The sequence below is a fragment of the Ictidomys tridecemlineatus genome, chromosome 4, assembly GCF_052094955.1.
Source record: "Ictidomys tridecemlineatus isolate mIctTri1 chromosome 4, mIctTri1.hap1, whole genome shotgun sequence".
In the NCBI taxonomy this organism is placed as follows: domain Eukaryota; kingdom Metazoa; phylum Chordata; class Mammalia; order Rodentia; family Sciuridae; genus Ictidomys; species Ictidomys tridecemlineatus.
This window is the reverse complement of record NC_135480.1, coordinates 52,850,839-52,869,629: the sequence shown is the minus strand read 5'-3', so window position 1 is coordinate 52,869,629 and position 18,791 is coordinate 52,850,839. Positions and strand designations below refer to the sequence as shown.

Below are 18,791 nucleotides of genomic sequence, written 5' to 3'. Positions count from 1 at the left end.
CCTTATTATTTGGCCTAGACTAAGCACGTCCTTAAAAAAAAAAAAAAAAAAAAGTGTTTTTTAAAAAAATTATAGACCAGCAGAAAGAGGTGCAGGAAGCACTTTAGTCCCAACAATGTTTTAGCCTAACCGGAGACCACCTCACATTACACCAGGTTCACCAAGTTAAGCTGCGAAGTTCTCTTAGGGGCCTTGGCTGCCGGCTCCACCCAGGACCCCACGTCCCGCAGCAGCCAGCTCTATGCCCCGCCCCTGCACCTCGCCCCGGAACGCTGCAGTTATCCAGGCAACCAGAGCTCGGGGACCCGGACGGGACGCGAAGGCGTGTCCGGCCCAGGCGGCGCACCCCGCCGCCTCGCCTCTCCCCGCCTTCCGCCAATGGTCTGCTGCGCCGGCGCCTGGCGCTCCAGGCCCGCCTCCCTCTCCGGCGGAACGCGTGCGCACTGAGAAGCGGGTCTGGTGAGGGGGTCTCTGCCGTGGGGAGGGGATGCGGAAATGGAGGGGACCTGCGCGCGCAGCCTCGCCCTCTGGCTGGGCGCCCGCTGAGTGCGCGTTGGGGGCGGAAGGGGTTCGGTGATCGCCGGGGAGGTCGAGGCCGGGGCTCCCACCCAGAACTGGAGCAGCGTCGCGGCAGCCCGACTGAACCTCTGTGTGTATATATGCCTGCCCAGGGAGACATGGACAACTGTTTCGTCGCGGCGACGCTGACCGGGGTGGACCGACGTTCCCTGCAGCGCTCAGCTAGGCTGGGTCAAGAAGTGCTGGAGCGGGCCAAGAGGCGGGCGGTGGACTGGCATTCACACGAGCACCCCAAAGGCAGCTTGGGGATTCTTTCCCGGGAGGGGTCCTACCAAGAAAGACTACTGGCAGCGGGCCCCCAGCCTTTTCTTCCTGTAGAGGTGAGGACCTGGTGCTGGGCGACCAGCCAGTGATTCTATAGGCGGTGGCCTGCTGGCATCCATGGGCACACCCCTCAGAAGGCCCTGAGGGATTCTGCCCATGTCGGAAAGATGGAAACTATCAGGACAATGAATGGAAAAATCCTTTGAAAAGTCTCCTTTTGACAGATTCTTGTTGGGTAGTTGTAGAACAATGATAGTGCTTGGCCATGGTTGATTAAACAAACAAAAAATTCTCACATAGACACTATATGATATTAGAGGAAAGATAGCAAACTTATTTTTTTAGATCCTGAATAAATTGCATTTCTATTTTATTGAGTTGAAATTCTTTCTCAGTAAGATCCTTCTTACTGATTTCCAAAAATGAAAAGACTATTTCCAAAATGGTTTCATTTTGTATCAGGGAATCCTAGGCCTCACTTGTGACTTGCCATTTATTCAAATAGAGAGAAGAAAGGCACCCAACCCTTAGTGCATCCTTCAGAACAATGGCTGAATTCATGGACTATACTTCAAGTCAGTGTGGGGTAAGTTGATGTGAACCAAAGCCATGCCCCTGATCATCAATGGATGATCACAATGTGGATGTTTCTGGAATTTAGGGAGACTCGGATACTCCTGAATCTTCTGTTCACCAGGCATGCACCCAAGTTAGAAGTCATCCAACAAATATTTATTGAATTCCTAACTCTAATTGTTGAGGATACAATAGTGAATAAACTAGAAAAAGGTCTCTGCCCTCATTGAGTTTTCAGTCTAGTGTGTATGGGAATATCTATTGGATTCTAAAACAGGTCAAATTGCAGGATGTTGCTGTTGTTTTTCAATATTGAACTGAAGATTAAAAAAAAAATAGGATCACTCTAAACTGTAACTGGGCCTCTATTTTCAGTTTTCATTGAAATATTATGGACACAGGCCTGTAACTCAAATACTCTGTAATCCCAGCTATTTGGGAGGCTGATGCAGGAGAATTGCAATTTGGATGCCAGCCTGGGGAGCTTAGTGAGACCCTGTCTCAAAAATAAAAAAGGACTGGGGGTATAGCTCAGAAGTTACAATCCCCAGTATCACATACACACAACAGCAAAACATGTTGAAACACAAACTGAAACACAGTTGCATTAGATCTTAACCTGTAATGTTTGTTTCAAATCCCTGGTGATCAGACTTTATGTCCCAGTGGGTCCATAAGCAGTTGTTGGTGATAAAAGTGGTTATATAGGACAGATGGAATTTCCTGGTCAGGGGTGTATGATTTAGTGTCAGGAACTACTTCCCAAGAATCATACCCATGTTCTACCACTTTGGCCAGTTAGTCTCTCTCAGTCTTTCCTAAACATATGACAAGAACAATGATACGCTGGAGAAAGTACTTCAGGACCTGAAGCTATTTTAGTTTCCCATCATGATATTAAGAATTCTAAAATCCTTTCCAGCCTTTACAGTTTATTTCTTTGGTTTCCACTGAGAGGAACAGCAGCAAATTTATCACAAACTCTAGGATGCAGGATTTAGGTGAAGTTTTGGTACCATTCATTGAAATGAGTGAACAAATGTTTTAAAGTCCCTGATCTGGGGCTGGGGTTGTGGCTCAGTGGTAGAGCACTTGCCTAGCATGTGTGAGGCACTGGATTTGATTCTTAGCACCACATAGAAATAAATGAATAAAATAAGGGTCAATCATCAACTAAAAGTAATTTTTTTTTTTTAAGTTCCTCTTTCTGAAACCCATGCACTTAGGCCATTTTAAAAGTACTTTTTAGGAACTATTGAAGGCAGGCTAGCCAACATTGAGGGAAATCACCTGCAAGGAAGGTACTCTCTATCTTCTTGGATTAACACCAAACTCTACTTTCTTCTAGCCTTAACATTTTATGAATCTTTTTTGACTCTGAGGATACTTATCTGTAAGGGAAAAGGAAGAGGATTCCTTGTTTTATTGCTTTTTTCATTTCATATGTTAAGAGAGAGAGAATTTTTTTTTAATATTTATTTATTTATTTTTAGTTCTCGGCGGACACAACATCTTTGTTGGTATGTGGTGCTGAGGATTGAACCCGGGCCGCACGCATGCCAGACAAGCGCGCTACCGCTTGAGCCACATCTCCAGACCCAATCATTTCATATGTTAAGATTAAAAAAAAATAAACTCTTAATCTTTCTACACCTTTTATAAAAATCATTGTGGAGGCTGGGGTTGTGACTCACCTAGCACGTGCGAGGCGCTGGTTCGATCCTCAGCACCACATAAAAATAAATAAATAAAATAAAGGTATTGTGTCCAACTGCAACTAAAAGTATTAAAAAAAAAAAATCATTGTGATCAGAATAAGTATTCCAACCAATGTGATGTTACTCAGTATATTTTCATGTTCTCATTTGTACTGAAGTGGTTGTAGAAAAATCCATAACTTTTTAGCTCGATTGTGAAGTGATAAATGCTTGCCTTCATGGTTTGATAAAAAGAATACAATTTGTCTTTGGTTTGAGGTTTAGCAAATTGGTATTTTTCATATTGGTTTTCAGTTCATGGTTCAGTTCAAATCTGTTTAGAATGGGTCCAACAGAACCCTTTGATTTTCTAGAGGTGTAGGATAGTATTATGCGTATGCCTCCACAATTTTGAAGCAGCCCCTACAAGGTATTAGATCCATGTTCTGAGTGCTTTACCTGGCTTATTCTTCTAGTAATGTGCTTTGGATACTGTCCCTACAGTGTGTTCAAAACAAGCAGGCTTGTGATGTCTTCATCATTAGTCATAATCAAGGGCAAATCTGAGGTTAACTTTGAGGGAGGGAAGTAAATAGACAAGAAAAATGTAACTGTTTTCAGATCCTTTGGATTATTATTAAACTGGAGACCTCTCCTTCCACTCCCCTGCATGGGAACCCTAAGGAGAAAGGTTGTATAGCTCTTGGGTTTATGTTTCATTTCCTGCTATATTTCTAAACCTCAAGCAAATGTACCCTTCTTTTCCCATGTCCTTATCTAAGACTTAGTAAATGGGGAACTGTTCATCAGAACTTGTCAGGGGAGGAAAGGAAAGGGCATGTGATGAACTTGTCAGGGGAGGAAAGGAAAGGGCATGTGATGAACTTGTTAGGGGAGGAAAGGAAAGGGCATGTGTATTTGACATTGAGGCAAAGATGGGAAAAATTATTTAACCTGCAGAGAACATGGTCCTACCCAACTTTAATTGGCCAGAGTTCTTGCTCTACTGAGGCAGCAGATGGCAGCAAAGTAATGCCAAATGCAGTTTTCTTCTCTATAGCCACTTTACATGGCCTAAGGCTTCAGAGGCCTCTCAAAAACAGGTGATTTACTTTTGCTCTCTTGCCTTCCTCCTTAACCATACTTTGCCCAAGCATTGGAGGTTTTATTTATTTATTTACTGAAAAATTGACCAGACTATTTAATTACCCAACATCTTTCACATTACTTCTCTAGAAATATTATTCATCTGTGGCAGAGGAAGGAGGGGCAACCCATGTCTATCGTTATCACAGAGGGAAGTCGGAGCTAGACATGTACTCTTACAGAAGGCATGGTCAGGTATGTGTCTTCAAAACTGTCCTGAATATGCTCTCAGTCTCTCAAGATGTGCGACCTGTTTGGGGGAGTTCCTACTAAACTCTTATTATTGGATGCCTGTGTGACTCAGCATTATAGTGCTCAACAGAAAAATATCAACTTGCAGCCTTAGAGAACTTACAGTGTTGACCATGAAATAGGAATTTGTCTAATCCAAAAGACTGATTTCACTGTAGGCTTTTTAGTTGAACCAGCAATCCTGGGCTGGGGGATTGCTGAATATGCTTAAAGAAAAGAGCTTCACATGTCCTTTTCTGCATCAAGGGATAGAAAAGATATTTTTAATAATTACATATCTTATTAAGATAATGATAGTTATGTTTTTGGTAATTTTTTAAAAGGAAGTGCAGCCAGGTTCTTTGGCTCACACCTGTAATCTCAGTGACTCAGGAGGCTGAGGCAGGAAGATCACAAGTTTGAAGCCAGTCTCCTGAACTTAGGGAGACCTTGTCTTAAAATAAAAAAACAAAAAGGGCTGGGAATATAGCTCAGTGTTACAGTGCCCCTGGATTCAATCCCTGTGTCTCTCCTACCTCCCTCGACCAAAAAAAAAAAAAAAAAGTGTAAGGGAACAGGGGTCTGAAAATCCTTTTTTGTTTTGTTTTGTTTTTAAGACAGGGTCTCCCTATGTTGTGCATGCTGGTCTTGAATTCCTGGGTTCAAGTGATACTTTTTCTAAAGATAGTAACAGTTTCAGGCCTCTCACTCACTACCGACCCTTTCACATGTCAAATTTTGGGGAAGACAAATGTTCTACTTGTTAAATGGGAGGTGGTGGTGGTAGTTTTCAAGGGGGGAATAGGCATTTTGTTTTTCTTGAATTCCTCTAGTTGTACCCAAAAAATGTTAAGTCTGATCCTAATCCTCATGTCAGATCCTGACTTCTCTGGCATGTGGGTCACCTTGGGGTATCAGAGCAAAGAGTTTTAGGAAAACTATAGGCAGTGAGCACAGGGATATGAAGCAGGGCTGAGCACAGACTGGAAGCATCTTGTTTTTTCCTGGGATTTGGAGAGCTGTAGGAGTTTGCATCCTGGATTCCCTTTGGGGGCCTCATCAGAGCACCTTAAGTGCACCTGACCTTTAGTTGTTACCTGTTGGGTAGTCATTTCTCTATATATGTAAAATTTAAGTTGTAATTCTAAGGGAATTGGCTGTGTCAGTCTGTTCCCTTCTAGTACCCACACTCCTAGAAGCACAGAAGAGAATACTTTCTGAGCACTGGCTGAGTGTTATCACTTGTGCACTTTCAGTCCTCCCTAAAATCCAAATAGCCCCATGTTTTAGTCTAGGAAACTAAAGCTTATTAAAAGAGGTTTATCTATCTGACTTAGTAAATAGCTGGAAATAGTATTTAAATTCAGGCCTTTCTGACTCCAAAGCCCATATAAGGATAAAAAGTAATCATGGTAAGCATCTGACTAAAAATAACTCAGGCTTCACTAAAAAGAGCCTTAATAACTTAAATGATAACTTAGAAAAAGTGTACAGAAGAATTCTTCTAATAAGGCAGGAGAAAATTTCTCTTTATAATACAGAAGTCAAAGTTTGGGCACTGATCAATATTTGTCTCTTCAGAAAAATGACAGAGAAAAGACATCCTTCAGTTCAGGAAGCATCTATGAAACATTAGCACATGCTTCAGAGTCATCCCAGCCGGTGAGTACAGAGCTGCTAGTGTGCTGCGCTTCACAACCATTACAATTCCATGAACCATTTGACCTGTTAACTATAGGGCTGTTTGTATTGAATCTGTAGTATTTTCAAGTTGTGATGATTTTACACTCAAGGAAGGTGAACAAAATTTTGGTTCAGTATAAAGTTGTGTTTTATTGGTATCTTTCTTTCAAAATTTCAGACATGCTTTTTGTGCCTGAATTCATAGCTGTGGTTGGAAAGAATGTGAAGTATTCGCATCTCCTTTCCTAAGGCTCAGCTGGGCTGGCACTGGGTTCTGCTGGAATTTCACCATCTGTTCAAGCAGCAGGAGGGCCTGACCTTGCTTGCTTTTATAAAGTGCAACTGTTGCTAAAACTCTGAAACATATACATTTGGTGAGATATCAGGTTCCAAAACATTTAAAAGCATGTTTCCATTTTCCATTTTCTCTAAAAAATGTATAATGATGAGTTTTTCATTTTTAGGGTAAATTACTCATTAGTGGGCTGGGGATGTGGCTCAAGCAGTAGCACCCTCGCCTGGCATGCGTGCAGCCCAGGTTCGATCCTCAGCACCACATACAAAGATGTTGTATCTGCCGAAAACTAAAAAATAAATATTTAAAAAAAAATTACTCATTAGTTTATGAGCCTCAAAGAATCTTTTGGAACTTGGAAGGGCTGGAATTCTGAGGAAAGGAACTTCAGCATGTTGCTACAATAAATTTCTTTTTTTTTATATTCAGTTTGCTGGGAGCCATGATTTGGAACATATTAGCATTGGTAGCAACTAAGAATATTCTGTTTCTAGTACATATATAAATCATTAGGCTTAAATGCCTCCATCATTGCTGATTTTAGGTGATGCTAATCTTCCTGATGTTCCTTAGTGTTGGAGTCACAGATATAGTCTTACCCCAGTGTTAATCTTAATTACAGACATTTTTTTTTTTTACTTTTTTGCAATTCTGATGCAGCTGTTTTCTGAAACCTTTTATTTATATTTGACAACTGGTAAATAATTGGACATTGTCATATATATTCACATTTGTTAAATAATAGACCTCCAGTTTTGCAGTAACTGGGAATATAAGGATATAACATAAAACAACTTTTGTAAAGTCAGCTTCAAATCTATCTGAAGGCCAAGGCAGGGAGAGTTTCATAAATATTATTCTTGCTGGTGGATTTGCTGGCCAGTGGTTTCATTTTTCTTGGTGTGTCTCCTTCTGAATATTCACCAAACATAAATGAGCATCATAGCTGACACTTTGCTGTTACTGGCTCTTTTCTGGTTTGTGACTTCTATCTTTTTGCCTTCTTTACTGAAAACATTTTCTGCCTGCACACCTGCCATGATCCACTTCCCAACCATGTATGAAGTTTATTTCATAAAATGATTTGCACTCAGATCAGCTATAAACTCATTAACTCCAGCTTCCAGTGTAGAACCATTCCTCCAGCTACTTGCTGCTTCAGTGACAAAATGACATCCATTCATATTGTTTTTAGCTTTAGGAGAAAAGAAGTGCTTCATCTTCTTGATAACAAACTTAGCAAAACACAATAAAAAAAATGTTTCCCATTATCCTAGGGACCTTGTCATTACTGTCAATCTCTGCTCACAAGTGCAAAACAAAGACCATTAGTCTGTCCCTCTGCCTAATTCTTACCCCAGCCAGAGGGTTCTTTTGTAAACCTTCATGTTTCTATAACACTTTAACATTTACAAAGTGTTTTCTGCTTATTTGTGAGGTGGATATTATCACAAATTTAGAAATAAGGAAACAAGCTTAAGGAAAGGCTGAGGTTTATCTAAATGACATTGCTATTGTATGACCAAACTGAGCCATGAAAACAGAACCTCTGTCTCCTCCAGAGTCCTTTATTCCATCATACCTCTGGCACAAAGGTAGCCTAGTGGAGGTGCTGTGTTGGCATTGAGATATAAATTCTTTATGGTGTCTTCTTTTCCTTTTAGGCTGAGAACATCTCAAAGGACCTCTACATAGAAGTATATCCAGGGACCTATTCTGTAACTGTGGGCTCAACTGCCTTGACCAAGAAGACTCATGTAGTAGCAGTTGATTCAGGACAAAGTGTGGACTTGGTCTTCCCTGTATGATGTTGGCTTTCACTGCTATCACATCACTCTTTTTTAAGTTGCAAGGAGAATAAAGTCACCATATGATTTTCTTAATAACTACACATTAATCCTGCTTTTAGTGCTGACTGTAGAGGCCAGCCTTCTTGGGAACTGGAATCTGTCTCTTTCAGTCCCATTTTAACTTGAGAGTCCCCCATCCTCCTTTGCCTAAAAGTAATAATGTGATGATGCTGTCTGAACAGTTTTTACTACTAGCTTTCCAAGTAAAGTCTAATTATGATAATAAAGGGAAAGATTTGGAAACAGAGAATTCATTTTATTGCTATTAAAAAGAGGTCAATGTTCCCCATGTACAACTGTAGGTTTTATGAAAAGACAGCAGAGATGCTGAGGAGATATTTGCCCAAAGCAGGTCTACTATGGGTCTTCCAAAGTGGCCTCTGTGGAAGTGGCATTCTCAAGCAGTGCCACCAGACAGAGCCACTGGCTCCTGTGCCCCTTATGAGTGGTGCCTTCCTGCTGCTCATCTGCAGGGAAGTCTTAATGGGGTGAAGATGCTACTGCTTACTTGATTCTCACCTGCAGCCTGTGTTCTACCTTCCATTGAAGAAGGTCTTGTCAGCCACTCTTTATAACTCTTTGTTAGGTATTTACCATCATAATCCTTTGATTTTCTGTTAAAGAGAAAAAGAGAAAGAAAAATCCTGAGTCTCATGCTAAAATTCTAAGGATCAAGGGCTGGGGTTGTAATACAGTGGTAGAGCACTTTCTTTGCACACATGAGGCACTGGATTCAAACCTCAGCACCACATAAAAATAAAAATAAAGATATTGGGTACATCTACAACTAAAAAAAAAATTTTTTTTAAATATTTTAAAAATTTTAAGAATCAAAAATCACTGGATTTAAATCCAAGAATCATTTGGATTCAAATTTTTAAAAAGTATTGATATAAGACTTTAATCTATCACACCAACAGCCTATTGAATCATATCATTTTGAACATAGCTAATCTTTCCTCAGGAAAAATGCTACATATTATCTGACTATTTTTAAAAATAAAGTTTTAAATAGATTTATAATAGCATTCCTGCAAGGAAAGAAGGCCTACTAAAGCAGACCTGTGTCTAATGTCATGGGACAGCATTATTTAAATGGAGAGCCTTCCTTGTATTTCCCCTCCCACAAGAAACTGATGATGAGTTTCATGGTTTCTATAAGCGGAAATTATATACAAAATTATGAATACAATTTTCTGGAAAAGGGAGCCCTGGGTTTTATAACTCACACAGTGATTGTGACTCCAGATAGATTGAACTATGTAAGAGCCCCTGAAATGACCCTTCTCAGCCATTCTGCTTTACCTAGACCCCCCAGGGCTTTTAGTTTGAATTCTTGGGAATTCTTGTCCCTTGGATGTGTCCCTGACTTAGTTTTCTATGTTCAGCTTCCTCTGGCGGGGTCTGCAGTGGCTTCACATTGGTTGCTTTCAGGGTCAGCTCCTTGGTAGTCCCCACTACTGCAGTTTGTACTCTCTGCTGTTTGTTGTCCTTTTCTTCTTTCCAGATGTTGCAACCTCTTGTTCCTAAATCCAAAATAATTAGATATGGTGAATATGTTACAATTTTGATGAGATTGGTCTTTATGACAAGTGGAACTACATTAAGGGTCACTGAACTTAAGCATCTGTAAGCTGCTAGTATTGTACTGTATCTTTAAAGAGAAATAAACTTTGTTAATCATTTCTGGCCATTATTTTTTTGGGAAAGGTCATTATCTAATACCCAAATTTGGAGTTGGGAGGGAAGAAGTTATCAGAGTTTTTTTAAACAGCCAATAGAGGAAACAAATTAACCAGTTGCCTCTAATTGAAGAAGCTTCTACTCCTTCACTAATCAATAACATTGATTACAAAGGAAAGATAGTAGGCTGATGGTTTTAAAAAACAAGTTTTAAGAAGTTGAATAATGGGTTGGGGTAGTGGCTCAATGGTAGAGTGCTTGCCTAGCACATGTGAGGCACTGGGTTCAATTCTCAGCACCACATAAATAAATAAAGGTATCGTGTTCATCGACAATTTATAAAAAAAAAAAAGTTAAATGAGACAAAAATATGGGACATCTGTGGAACAGAAGAACAATCTAAAAAGGGAGGAATACTTAAATTTTTTAATATTGCAGATTGAATCCTGTTTCAGCCTTAAGGGAAGCGAGCACCATGAGGGATGGCAACCCACAATCTGCCTCCCTAGGATTTCTGGGATCAGTGACCTCTTGTTGCCTATGCTGAAAGAAACTAAGAGGTTTCATAAGAGGCAGAACTGAAGACCATCAAGCTTTAGTATTTGACCGCACTGAGATCAAATACTGTCAGATCAAAAACTGTCAGATCAAGTACTGATATCTAGTACTGATTAAATACCAATCATTTAGGAGAAGCAAAGCAGCACATTTTCTTTAAAGGAAACAAAGTCTGGAGGGGAGAATAAAGCTGTAATTTGTCATTGTTTCCAGCCGTGGTCCATACATGGTTTGATACTCTTCAACTTTTCTACTTAGCTGACAGTCAATATTGCATCTGTGACAAGGGCTGAGGATGGCCCCCTTCTCCAGGCCCCATCTGAGGCCTGCTGTCCAAAGATTAGGGAACATGCCTGATGATGCTCAGGGTTCAGACCTGGAATTAACTTTCCCTGAGGCATAGCAAAAGAAACAGTACTTAAAAAGATAGTATATTTATCTTCTTTACAGTCAATTATTAGAATTGGGGGGTAATGGATTGAATCTGTTTAAAGTGGGGAGAGAGACTAAATATAGGTTTTAAGTGACTTTGGGCAGTGGAGATAAGAGTGGTGAATGTGTAGAGCCAGGGGAAATTTGGATTTTAATTTGGAACCATTCCAGAGATGCCATGGAGCAAGCCACAGCCGCAGAATGCAGACATGGTAACTGGGGCCTGACTACCATGTAGCCTCTGGTTGCCCTTTTATTGTTCCCTTCTCTTGTGCTAGGCCTGGTGCTATCTCAATTGTTCCCATCAACTTTTCTCTTGGATAAGTACAGATTTTGTTTCTCTAGGCTGTGCTGAAGCAAGAGACAGTAGAAGCTATGGAAAAGTTTGTACGAAAACAACTTTGGCACCATTCTTTTTATGTTATCACTCATTGGGAGGGCAGATCTTAGAAAGAGCTGTTTCCAAGTATCTGTTGCCAAGGCTTACCATTGTGAGAAGAGTGATCCATTTCATAGAAGTTCAAGGCCTTTCCCCTCCACCTTATATTTTCAATACACAGTTTCCTCTTGGAGAGAGGAGGAAGATCTCAGCTGATCATAAGTGAATTGTTATGCTTCTGTTTCCCTATCAAAGGTGGGGAAAAGATCCCACACCTTCGAAATCTGAAAAAGCTGCAGCCCTCATAAAATACAACTACACCTGACTGATATACACTCCCACCTATGCCAAAAACCAGGGGTTCAGAGGAGTCACCCAAGAAAGTTTCTTTTTGAAAAAATAATTTCTCAACTTTCTGGAGGTAAAAACTTATAAAGCCCTTACCCCTGGGGCAAGAGTGACATCCTCATGGGCTGAGCAGTCCTTCTAGCTGAGCTATCCTAGAAATAAGGCAATGGCTCCAAATAAGGACTCCCTGTGGATCCCATTGTGGGCAGTGGCTAGAGACCCCTAAGCCCTTAGCAGTGATGTTCTTTAGTGCTCACAGTATGCCTGCCCCAGATGCCTCTGCAATGAACATTAAATCAGTATCTCCAGGGCTCCAAGAATCTAGCCTAAGGCTGGGCTTATCCAGGCCCCCTTCTTCACACAGCTCTGCCAATTGACCTAGGCTTCTGATCTTTCTAGGCCCTACTAGGAATTTAGATAGAATGGGTCTGGAGCAGATTAATAATATGCTGCTTCTCAAACCCATCAAGCCATGTCATAGTCCTCAGTTCGAAGTAAAGAAGCTTGGGAATGGCGGCATGACAATTTAACATGGTTTCCTCTATTAGTTGTAAAGAATTGCATGAGGTAGTGCTTTGTCCTTCCCATTTTGACTTACTATGGGGCTCATCTGGAGAATGTGGCCTGATGACCAATGTTTTTAAGGACCTATTTTTATGCTTCTCATGGCCTCAACTCAAATCTCAACACCTGGAGGCATTTTTAACTGTTCAACTAGAGAAAAATCAAGGCCTCCAGGGGAAAAAAAGGAGGGAGCAAACATGGACAATGGCAGTTTCCTCTCAAAAGAGATTGGTAAAGAAAGAAAAAAATATCAAAACTTAGCACAAAAGATAGCCCATCCTTCCTCTCTCAGTTTAAATGGAACCCTATAACTTCTCTCTTCTCTTAGTCTCCCCTTCCACTTGGCTGGTCTCCAAAGTATTACTCCCAAGCCCAACAGAGTGGACAGGTGCATCCAATTGCTAAGACACACAGGGATGGGGAGCCCTAGACCTATCTTGGAAGATAACGCAGTGCCTTTGGTTTACCTGGTTTCCCAGGACGTGGTTCAGATGCATTCCTCCTCCAATACCTCCACTCAGGCTGGCAGGGGCCACTCTGCCTCCAACACTTCTCAGGAAGGATGGGGTCAGTGTTGACTGCGCTGTTCACCATCAGTCTCTGGGGAAGGCCCATCTCCAGCTCATTCTCTGACTCTTCACAAGAAGAAGAAGAGGAGGAAGAAACAGCCATGGGAGCATGTACTGCTACTGCCTCCTCTTTAGAACCCTCCAGAGGCAAAAGTTGTGCTGTGGGCTTCAGTCCTGACTCCAGGAATTCCCTGGCTGTGATCTCTGAAGTCCTAGTTAGAGGCCACCAGGTGGGGCCCATCAAGGAACAGCAGCAGAAGCAGCCCTGGCACAGCAGCTGGCAGCAGGCATGGGGTTGGCAGGGAGGGCACAGGAAAGGAGCATCCAGAGGAGGCAGGTTGGTGGTGCATCCAGTGACTGGCCCCAACAGAGAGCAGCAAGGGGCCCAGAGGAGGGGACTGAGGTCCTCCCTGGTGCAAGGCCAGTGCAGCCTCTCCACAGCCTTCTTCCAGGCAGCAGGGGGCACCCACCTGACCCCACCTTGAGGCACTTTAGCTGTCTTGCCATTCCAGAAGTGAACAGTGATTTCTTCCTTTGATGCTAAATAACAGAAAAAAGCAACATTTTGTTACAATTACCTCTTCTTTGGGTTAGAATAATAAGAGTTCTCCCATCCACAAAGGCAAAGCCTCAGCTGAATTCTCTGCTCTGTTGTCTGGATCCTCACACACCCTTCTCTGAGATCCTGTACAAGTGTTGGCGCCTGAGAAAGCTGCAGCCCTCATAAAATACAACCTCAGCTGACTGACATACACTCCCACCCATGCCAAAAACCAGGGTTCAGAGGAGTCACTCAAGAAAGCTTCTCTTTGAAAAAATAATTTCTCAACTTTCTGGGGGTAAAAACTTATAAAGCCCTTACCCGTGAGGCAAGAGTGACATCCTCATGGGCCACTGATCACCACTTCCTTATAGACTTGTGGGCTTCAGTCCTAGACCCTAGAGGACCTGGTGAGGGATGAATGGTGACTCCTGGTGTGAATCCAGGATAATCCCACCACACAGTGGTTCAGCTAATGGTAGTTGGGAGTTATTTTCCTTAAAATATGAAAGTTATGAACATGCATCTGTTGCTACCCCCAAGTTAAGCAGCAAGTGATGGCATAAAGATTCTTTTTTAAAAAATATTTTTTAGTTGTAGTTGGATACCATACCTTTATTTTATTTATTTATTTTTATGTGGTGCTGAGAATCGAACCCAGTGCTTCACACATGCTAGGCGAGTACTCTACTGCTGAGCCCCAGCCCCAGCCCCAAGATTCTTTCTTTAATGGCTTTCAGTCTATATGCTCTGGCTTTATCCCCAGCCTGGCTCCTTCTGGGGACTGATGGGTCAGAGAAGCTTCCCTTACCTCTCTGAGGATCTTTTGTCTCCAAGCCTAAGAGAACAGTGCCAGGACCATACCGCTGTCGGTCTGCCTCCCAGGGTGCCAGCACCTTGTCCCCAGGTTGCAGTGAATAGTCTCTGGATGGTGAGAGTTGAATGACATCTTCTTCTAAGACCACACTCTGCTTCTGGGGTGGCAGGTTTGGGCACATTACAAGGGGAACTTCATATTCCACAAGCAGGATCCCCTGCTTTTCTAGCTATGGGAAAGACAACAGAGTAAGATTTCACATTAGAAAGTACAATAGGGAGCACCCAGATTCCCTACAATGACCCAGAACCAGGCCAAGGTTCTTCCTTACCAAGAGTAAGGACCCTTCAAATAAAGGTCAGGACTGGGGCAGTGCTGCTTAGAAATGAAAGAAGTGGAGACAGGGAGGGTAATGGGACTATTGTTCTCTCTACTTCCTGCAATGGGCAACCCTTATTTATTATCACATTCTGTCTTTCTCATTCTGTTCTCTTATTGATCTACAATTCCCAGGAGTAACCTGGGTTCTCTGGACTTTTCTCTCCTTCCAATACTGCCAAATGTGTTCCAGAGTCTAAAACCAACTGGGGATAGTTCATCATTGATTTATGAGGCCCACATGGGCTAGGTGTGATTGTGGCCAGAGGGCAGTCCCCAACCTGCCAGCAGCAGGAGGGAAGGTTTAAGTAAATAAATAGTATACAACAGAAAAAGTACTTCAGCTAATTCAAAATAGAAGTTGGTTTGAGTACTCAATATGATTTTGAAGAGAAAATCAAGTTATAAATAATTTTAAACCAATCACAAAACAGGACCTGTTTAGTAGCAAAATTCTGCTAACATTTATTTGAATTGATCTACTAGTTGCTTGAAAATAGTAAAATGACTTCTGATTGGAAATCCTATAATTCATATTTTTTGAGAATTCACATTATCCTCCTTTCATCAATTTACAAAGTCTGACTTTGAAAAGTCCCAAAGAGGTAAGAAGCCCCTGAAGTAAAGTCCAGATCAGGTTCCTAGTGTGCCAGGAATGAGCCTCTGTGTGCAGGAACAGGAACCCACATGTGCCTGTTTTTCTCTAGGCAAGTGCCAACAATTCAATACACTGATTTTCCTGAGCAAAGTACTTTAAATGTACATTTTCTTTACTGTTATGTGTTGAATTGTGTTTCCCTTTCTCCAAAATTCATATGTTTAAGTCCAAGCCCCTACCATCACATAATATGACTTTTTTGGGGAAGGGATATAATTATTGCAGGTTAAAATTAGTTAAGATGAGGTCATAATGATCATGGAAGGTCCCCAACCAATGTGACTGATGTTCTTATAAAAGAGGGAAATTTGGACAGAAACATGCTCAGGGAAAGCGCCATATGAAGTTGAAGGCTGAGATCAGTGTGATGCAAGCCAAGGAATACCAAAGACTACTAGCAAACACTGAAGCTAGGAGAGGGGCAGGAAACAGATTATTCCTTAGAGCCCTTAGAAAGAACCAAATGCTGCCAATACCTGGACTTCAAGAAATGTGACAACTGACTTCTATTATTTAAGCTGCTCAGTTTGTGTGCACACAGCTCTAGCAAACTAATATGCTCACTGATACTCTATGTTCACTTCTACAGTCTGGCTATGGGAGACCTGTGCTTATCCAAGAAACTGAACTGCTGGACACACTTAGTAGCTAAGACTAATCAGATAGAATAGGATCACCTAGAGGAGTGTACTAGGGGGATGCTGGGAGTCAGGGACTTGCCTCTGGAGCTGCCTTTATTTGAGCCAGGTAATAAAAGCCATCTGGTTCCCTTCTAGCCAGGACCCAAGTGTCAGTGGCACCTCCAACTCTTCCCAGCCAGCCAGGCCCCTGCCATGCTGGGTCAGCAATGTGGAGATACTGGTGATAAGAAGAATACCTGGAAAAAAGCAAATTTAGGGGGGTGAACAACAACCTCCAAAACATTAAGGACCACTTTTCACAGATCTGAGGAATGCCAAGGCGTGTGAATTCACATTAGTGTATGTGGAATAGTAATCCATGTGGAATGTGGCTATCTATGACTTCTAGTAAGATAAGGTAAGCTTTTTGTGAAGGGAACCATAATTTTTAAATTGGAAATAGTTACAAGATAACCAAAACATAATTATCCTTGATATATTCAAATTAATTAATGTTTGTTCTGAAACTAAAAAAAAAAAAAAAAAAAAAAAAAAGACCAGAAAAGGGTACCATGAGGTAAACCCTAAAGCTATATATGAGATTTCAGAATGAGGAAAGGAAGTGTAGACTGCAGTGCCAAAGGAGCAAAGTTGTAAAGCACTTGGCATTAGGGGCTCAGAAGGATAAATTAGTGCAGGAGCAGAGGCAGCACAGAGGAGCTGCCTAAGGTGCTGTGGTGCAGAAAAGGAGAGGCCAGTTCTGGGGAATTGGGTGGGCAGGGCCAGCTGGTATGGGGGAGCTGTTGCCTGAGGGTTAAAGTTTTTAAAGAAACTGTTTTGTAGACAACATTGAACACAAAGATGCTTAATTTGGACTTAAACAGGATGGTAGAAACAGGTGAATCGAAAAAAGGAGCCCTAAAAGTCTGTTTCTAACCCAGGCAGACTAATAATGTTCAGTAGCATGGACTGATCCCTGGAATTTACACAATTTGTAACTGCTATAGGCTGAGGTTGCTTGGCCCCTTTGTAGTCACACTTTAAACAAATGACTGAGGATATTATTCAGAAAAATCCTGAACAGTCGAGGATTTTCAATTGTCTTATAAGCCCCTTAGCTGTGTGTTCAGTTAATCTCTGCACTTCAGTTACTGCTCAGCAGATAAACACGGAAAGTGCCTTGCATATAAGTAGCTCAATGTATGTTAGTGTTTTCCTCCTTCCTCCAACCCAGAGGTGGGACTTCTGGGAGTAAACCTGTTTTTTCCTTCACAAAACCTAACCCTGATGACAATTGAAATTCATATAGGATGAACACTGAGGGGATCTGGGGAGAACCTACATATACCACCTTAGTTGTTGGCTTTAGAAATTCTAAGTCTCATTGCCACAGCAAGTCTTATAGTTGATGGCAAAATGAGTTAGAAATTTTGGAACTGGTCATTGCTGAAAGCCTTCTCTCACAGATGCCAATTGTGAAAGCCACAATTAGAGTAAGAAGCCACTAAGGTAAAGCCCAGGGAAGGACAAAAGCCAGGCAACCTGGGTCACTGGTAGTACCACTTAGGCCAGGGTAATATAGACTTATACCCCACACAACAGGCCAAACAGTAAAGAGCCCTGTCAGCCTACACAGAAAGCAAGTGCTCTCCTCATGAGACTCCATCTAGAACTAAGAACAAAGGGAAAAGAAAACAACCACCACTCCCTCCAGAGTTGCTGATGATGGTACCTTGTGAAAGCATGGTGCCTGGGGATGTAGGGTGCTCGGAGGGCAAAGGGGCAGGTGAAGGAGAGATCCCAGAATGGAGCAGCACAGTTCCAGCCAGGGGTCTTCAGTGTTGTGGCCACACTGCAGTATTTGGGCAAAGGCATTCCAAGCTGGGTAGAGGATTGCATGGCCTTCCGAGAGACCACCTGGAACAAGCACCAGTGTTACTAGAGCTATAGCCCACAGACCAGCAAAGGGCACCTGGGGGGGGGGGACGACTCACCTCCAGATTAGCTATCTCAGGGACAGCTGCATCCTTGTCCCTCCCTTACCCACAAGACACCCAGTTCTTCTTTGGATCATCTGTCTCAGAAACCTCAGCTCAGGAGACAGGAGGGGTTGTAAGAGCAGGAATTGTGGTTTTAGAGAAATCAGCTTTAAATCCTTAGGCTGGGTGCTCACTTAACCTCTGCAGACATGGAAAGCAGCTGACTATAAGCTCAGTATGTTTTTTCTTTCTTTTTTCTCCCCAGTGGCAGGGATAAGCCCACTCTTCTCTTCACAAACTCCAACCCTGATGACAAACTACCCCAACCCCAGCCCAAAACTCCCCTCCTAACCTGGCTACCTGTTGGAGCTGAGTTCTCAGGGTCAGAGCCACAGTTGCCACTCAGGACTCAAGATCAAACTTAGCTGCTTCAGCCCACCAGAGCCCTGTTAGAATCCGTCCTGCCCTTTATAAGTTTTAACTCCAAAGGGACTTACTCACAGCTTGAAACCCAGCCTCTGCCTCAGTCTCAGATACTTTCTGACAGTTGGGGCCCAGTGCTTTAGCCCAACTGACTCTTGGTTGCCCAGCAGGTTGCCATGGATGCATCTGCAAGGAATGCTGTAGGCCAGTAAGAGCACTGAGCATGTGCAGAGGGATGAAGGAAGGCCATAGGAGATAGGGAAGAGGAAAGAAGGCTTATTCTCAATCTTTGTCTTTGAGGATAGGGAAAAGAGAGGAGGAGTGAAAGACATTGTGACCCCAATTTCCAAAAGCTCGGGCTTCACTATTGCCAGAAAAGTCTGTCACTCACAGTGGGAAGCCCCCACGGATCCAGGGGAGTCATGTGAGGAGGGAGCTGACCCCTAAAGAGACTCAGTGCTTTTGATCTAACTCTACCCTAAACAGAAAGGAGGCTGGGGTGGGGGAAGCCACTGGCTAGC

General features: G+C 42.4%; 2 protein-coding genes across 5 annotated transcripts; one reads left to right on the top strand and one right to left on the bottom strand.

The window, feature by feature from the left end:
• Positions 1–293: 293 nt before the first annotated feature.
• Positions 294–10,006, top strand: Akip1 (A-kinase interacting protein 1). 4 transcript variants are annotated; one of them, XM_078046526.1, is made up of 6 exons: positions 296–454; positions 672–899; positions 1,349–1,429; positions 4,353–4,457; positions 6,075–6,155; positions 8,136–10,006. In XM_078046526.1, the coding sequence occupies exons 2-6, from the start codon at positions 678–680 to the stop codon at positions 8,277–8,279; spliced, it is 633 nt and encodes a 210-aa protein (XP_077902652.1). In that variant the 5' UTR covers positions 296–454; positions 672–677; the 3' UTR covers positions 8,280–10,006. The 4 variants fall into 4 exon arrangements, with proteins under 4 accessions (XP_077902653.1, XP_077902652.1, XP_077902654.1 ...); XM_078046528.1 differs by having other exon boundaries at positions 320–459; XM_078046527.1 differs by lacking the exon at positions 1,349–1,429 and having other exon boundaries at positions 294–454.
• Positions 8,557–18,689, bottom strand: C4H11orf16 (chromosome 4 C11orf16 homolog). The gene is made up of 7 exons (XM_040284779.2): positions 18,349–18,689; positions 17,601–17,785; positions 15,969–16,125; positions 14,207–14,441; positions 12,753–13,394; positions 9,627–9,847; positions 8,557–8,935 (listed from the first exon to the last, which is right to left on the bottom strand). Exons 1-6 carry the CDS (start codon positions 18,493–18,495, stop codon positions 9,645–9,647), a joined length of 1,569 nt encoding a protein of 522 aa, XP_040140713.2. The 5' UTR covers positions 18,496–18,689; the 3' UTR covers positions 8,557–8,935; positions 9,627–9,644.
• Between the last annotated feature and the right edge of the window lie 102 nt (positions 18,690–18,791).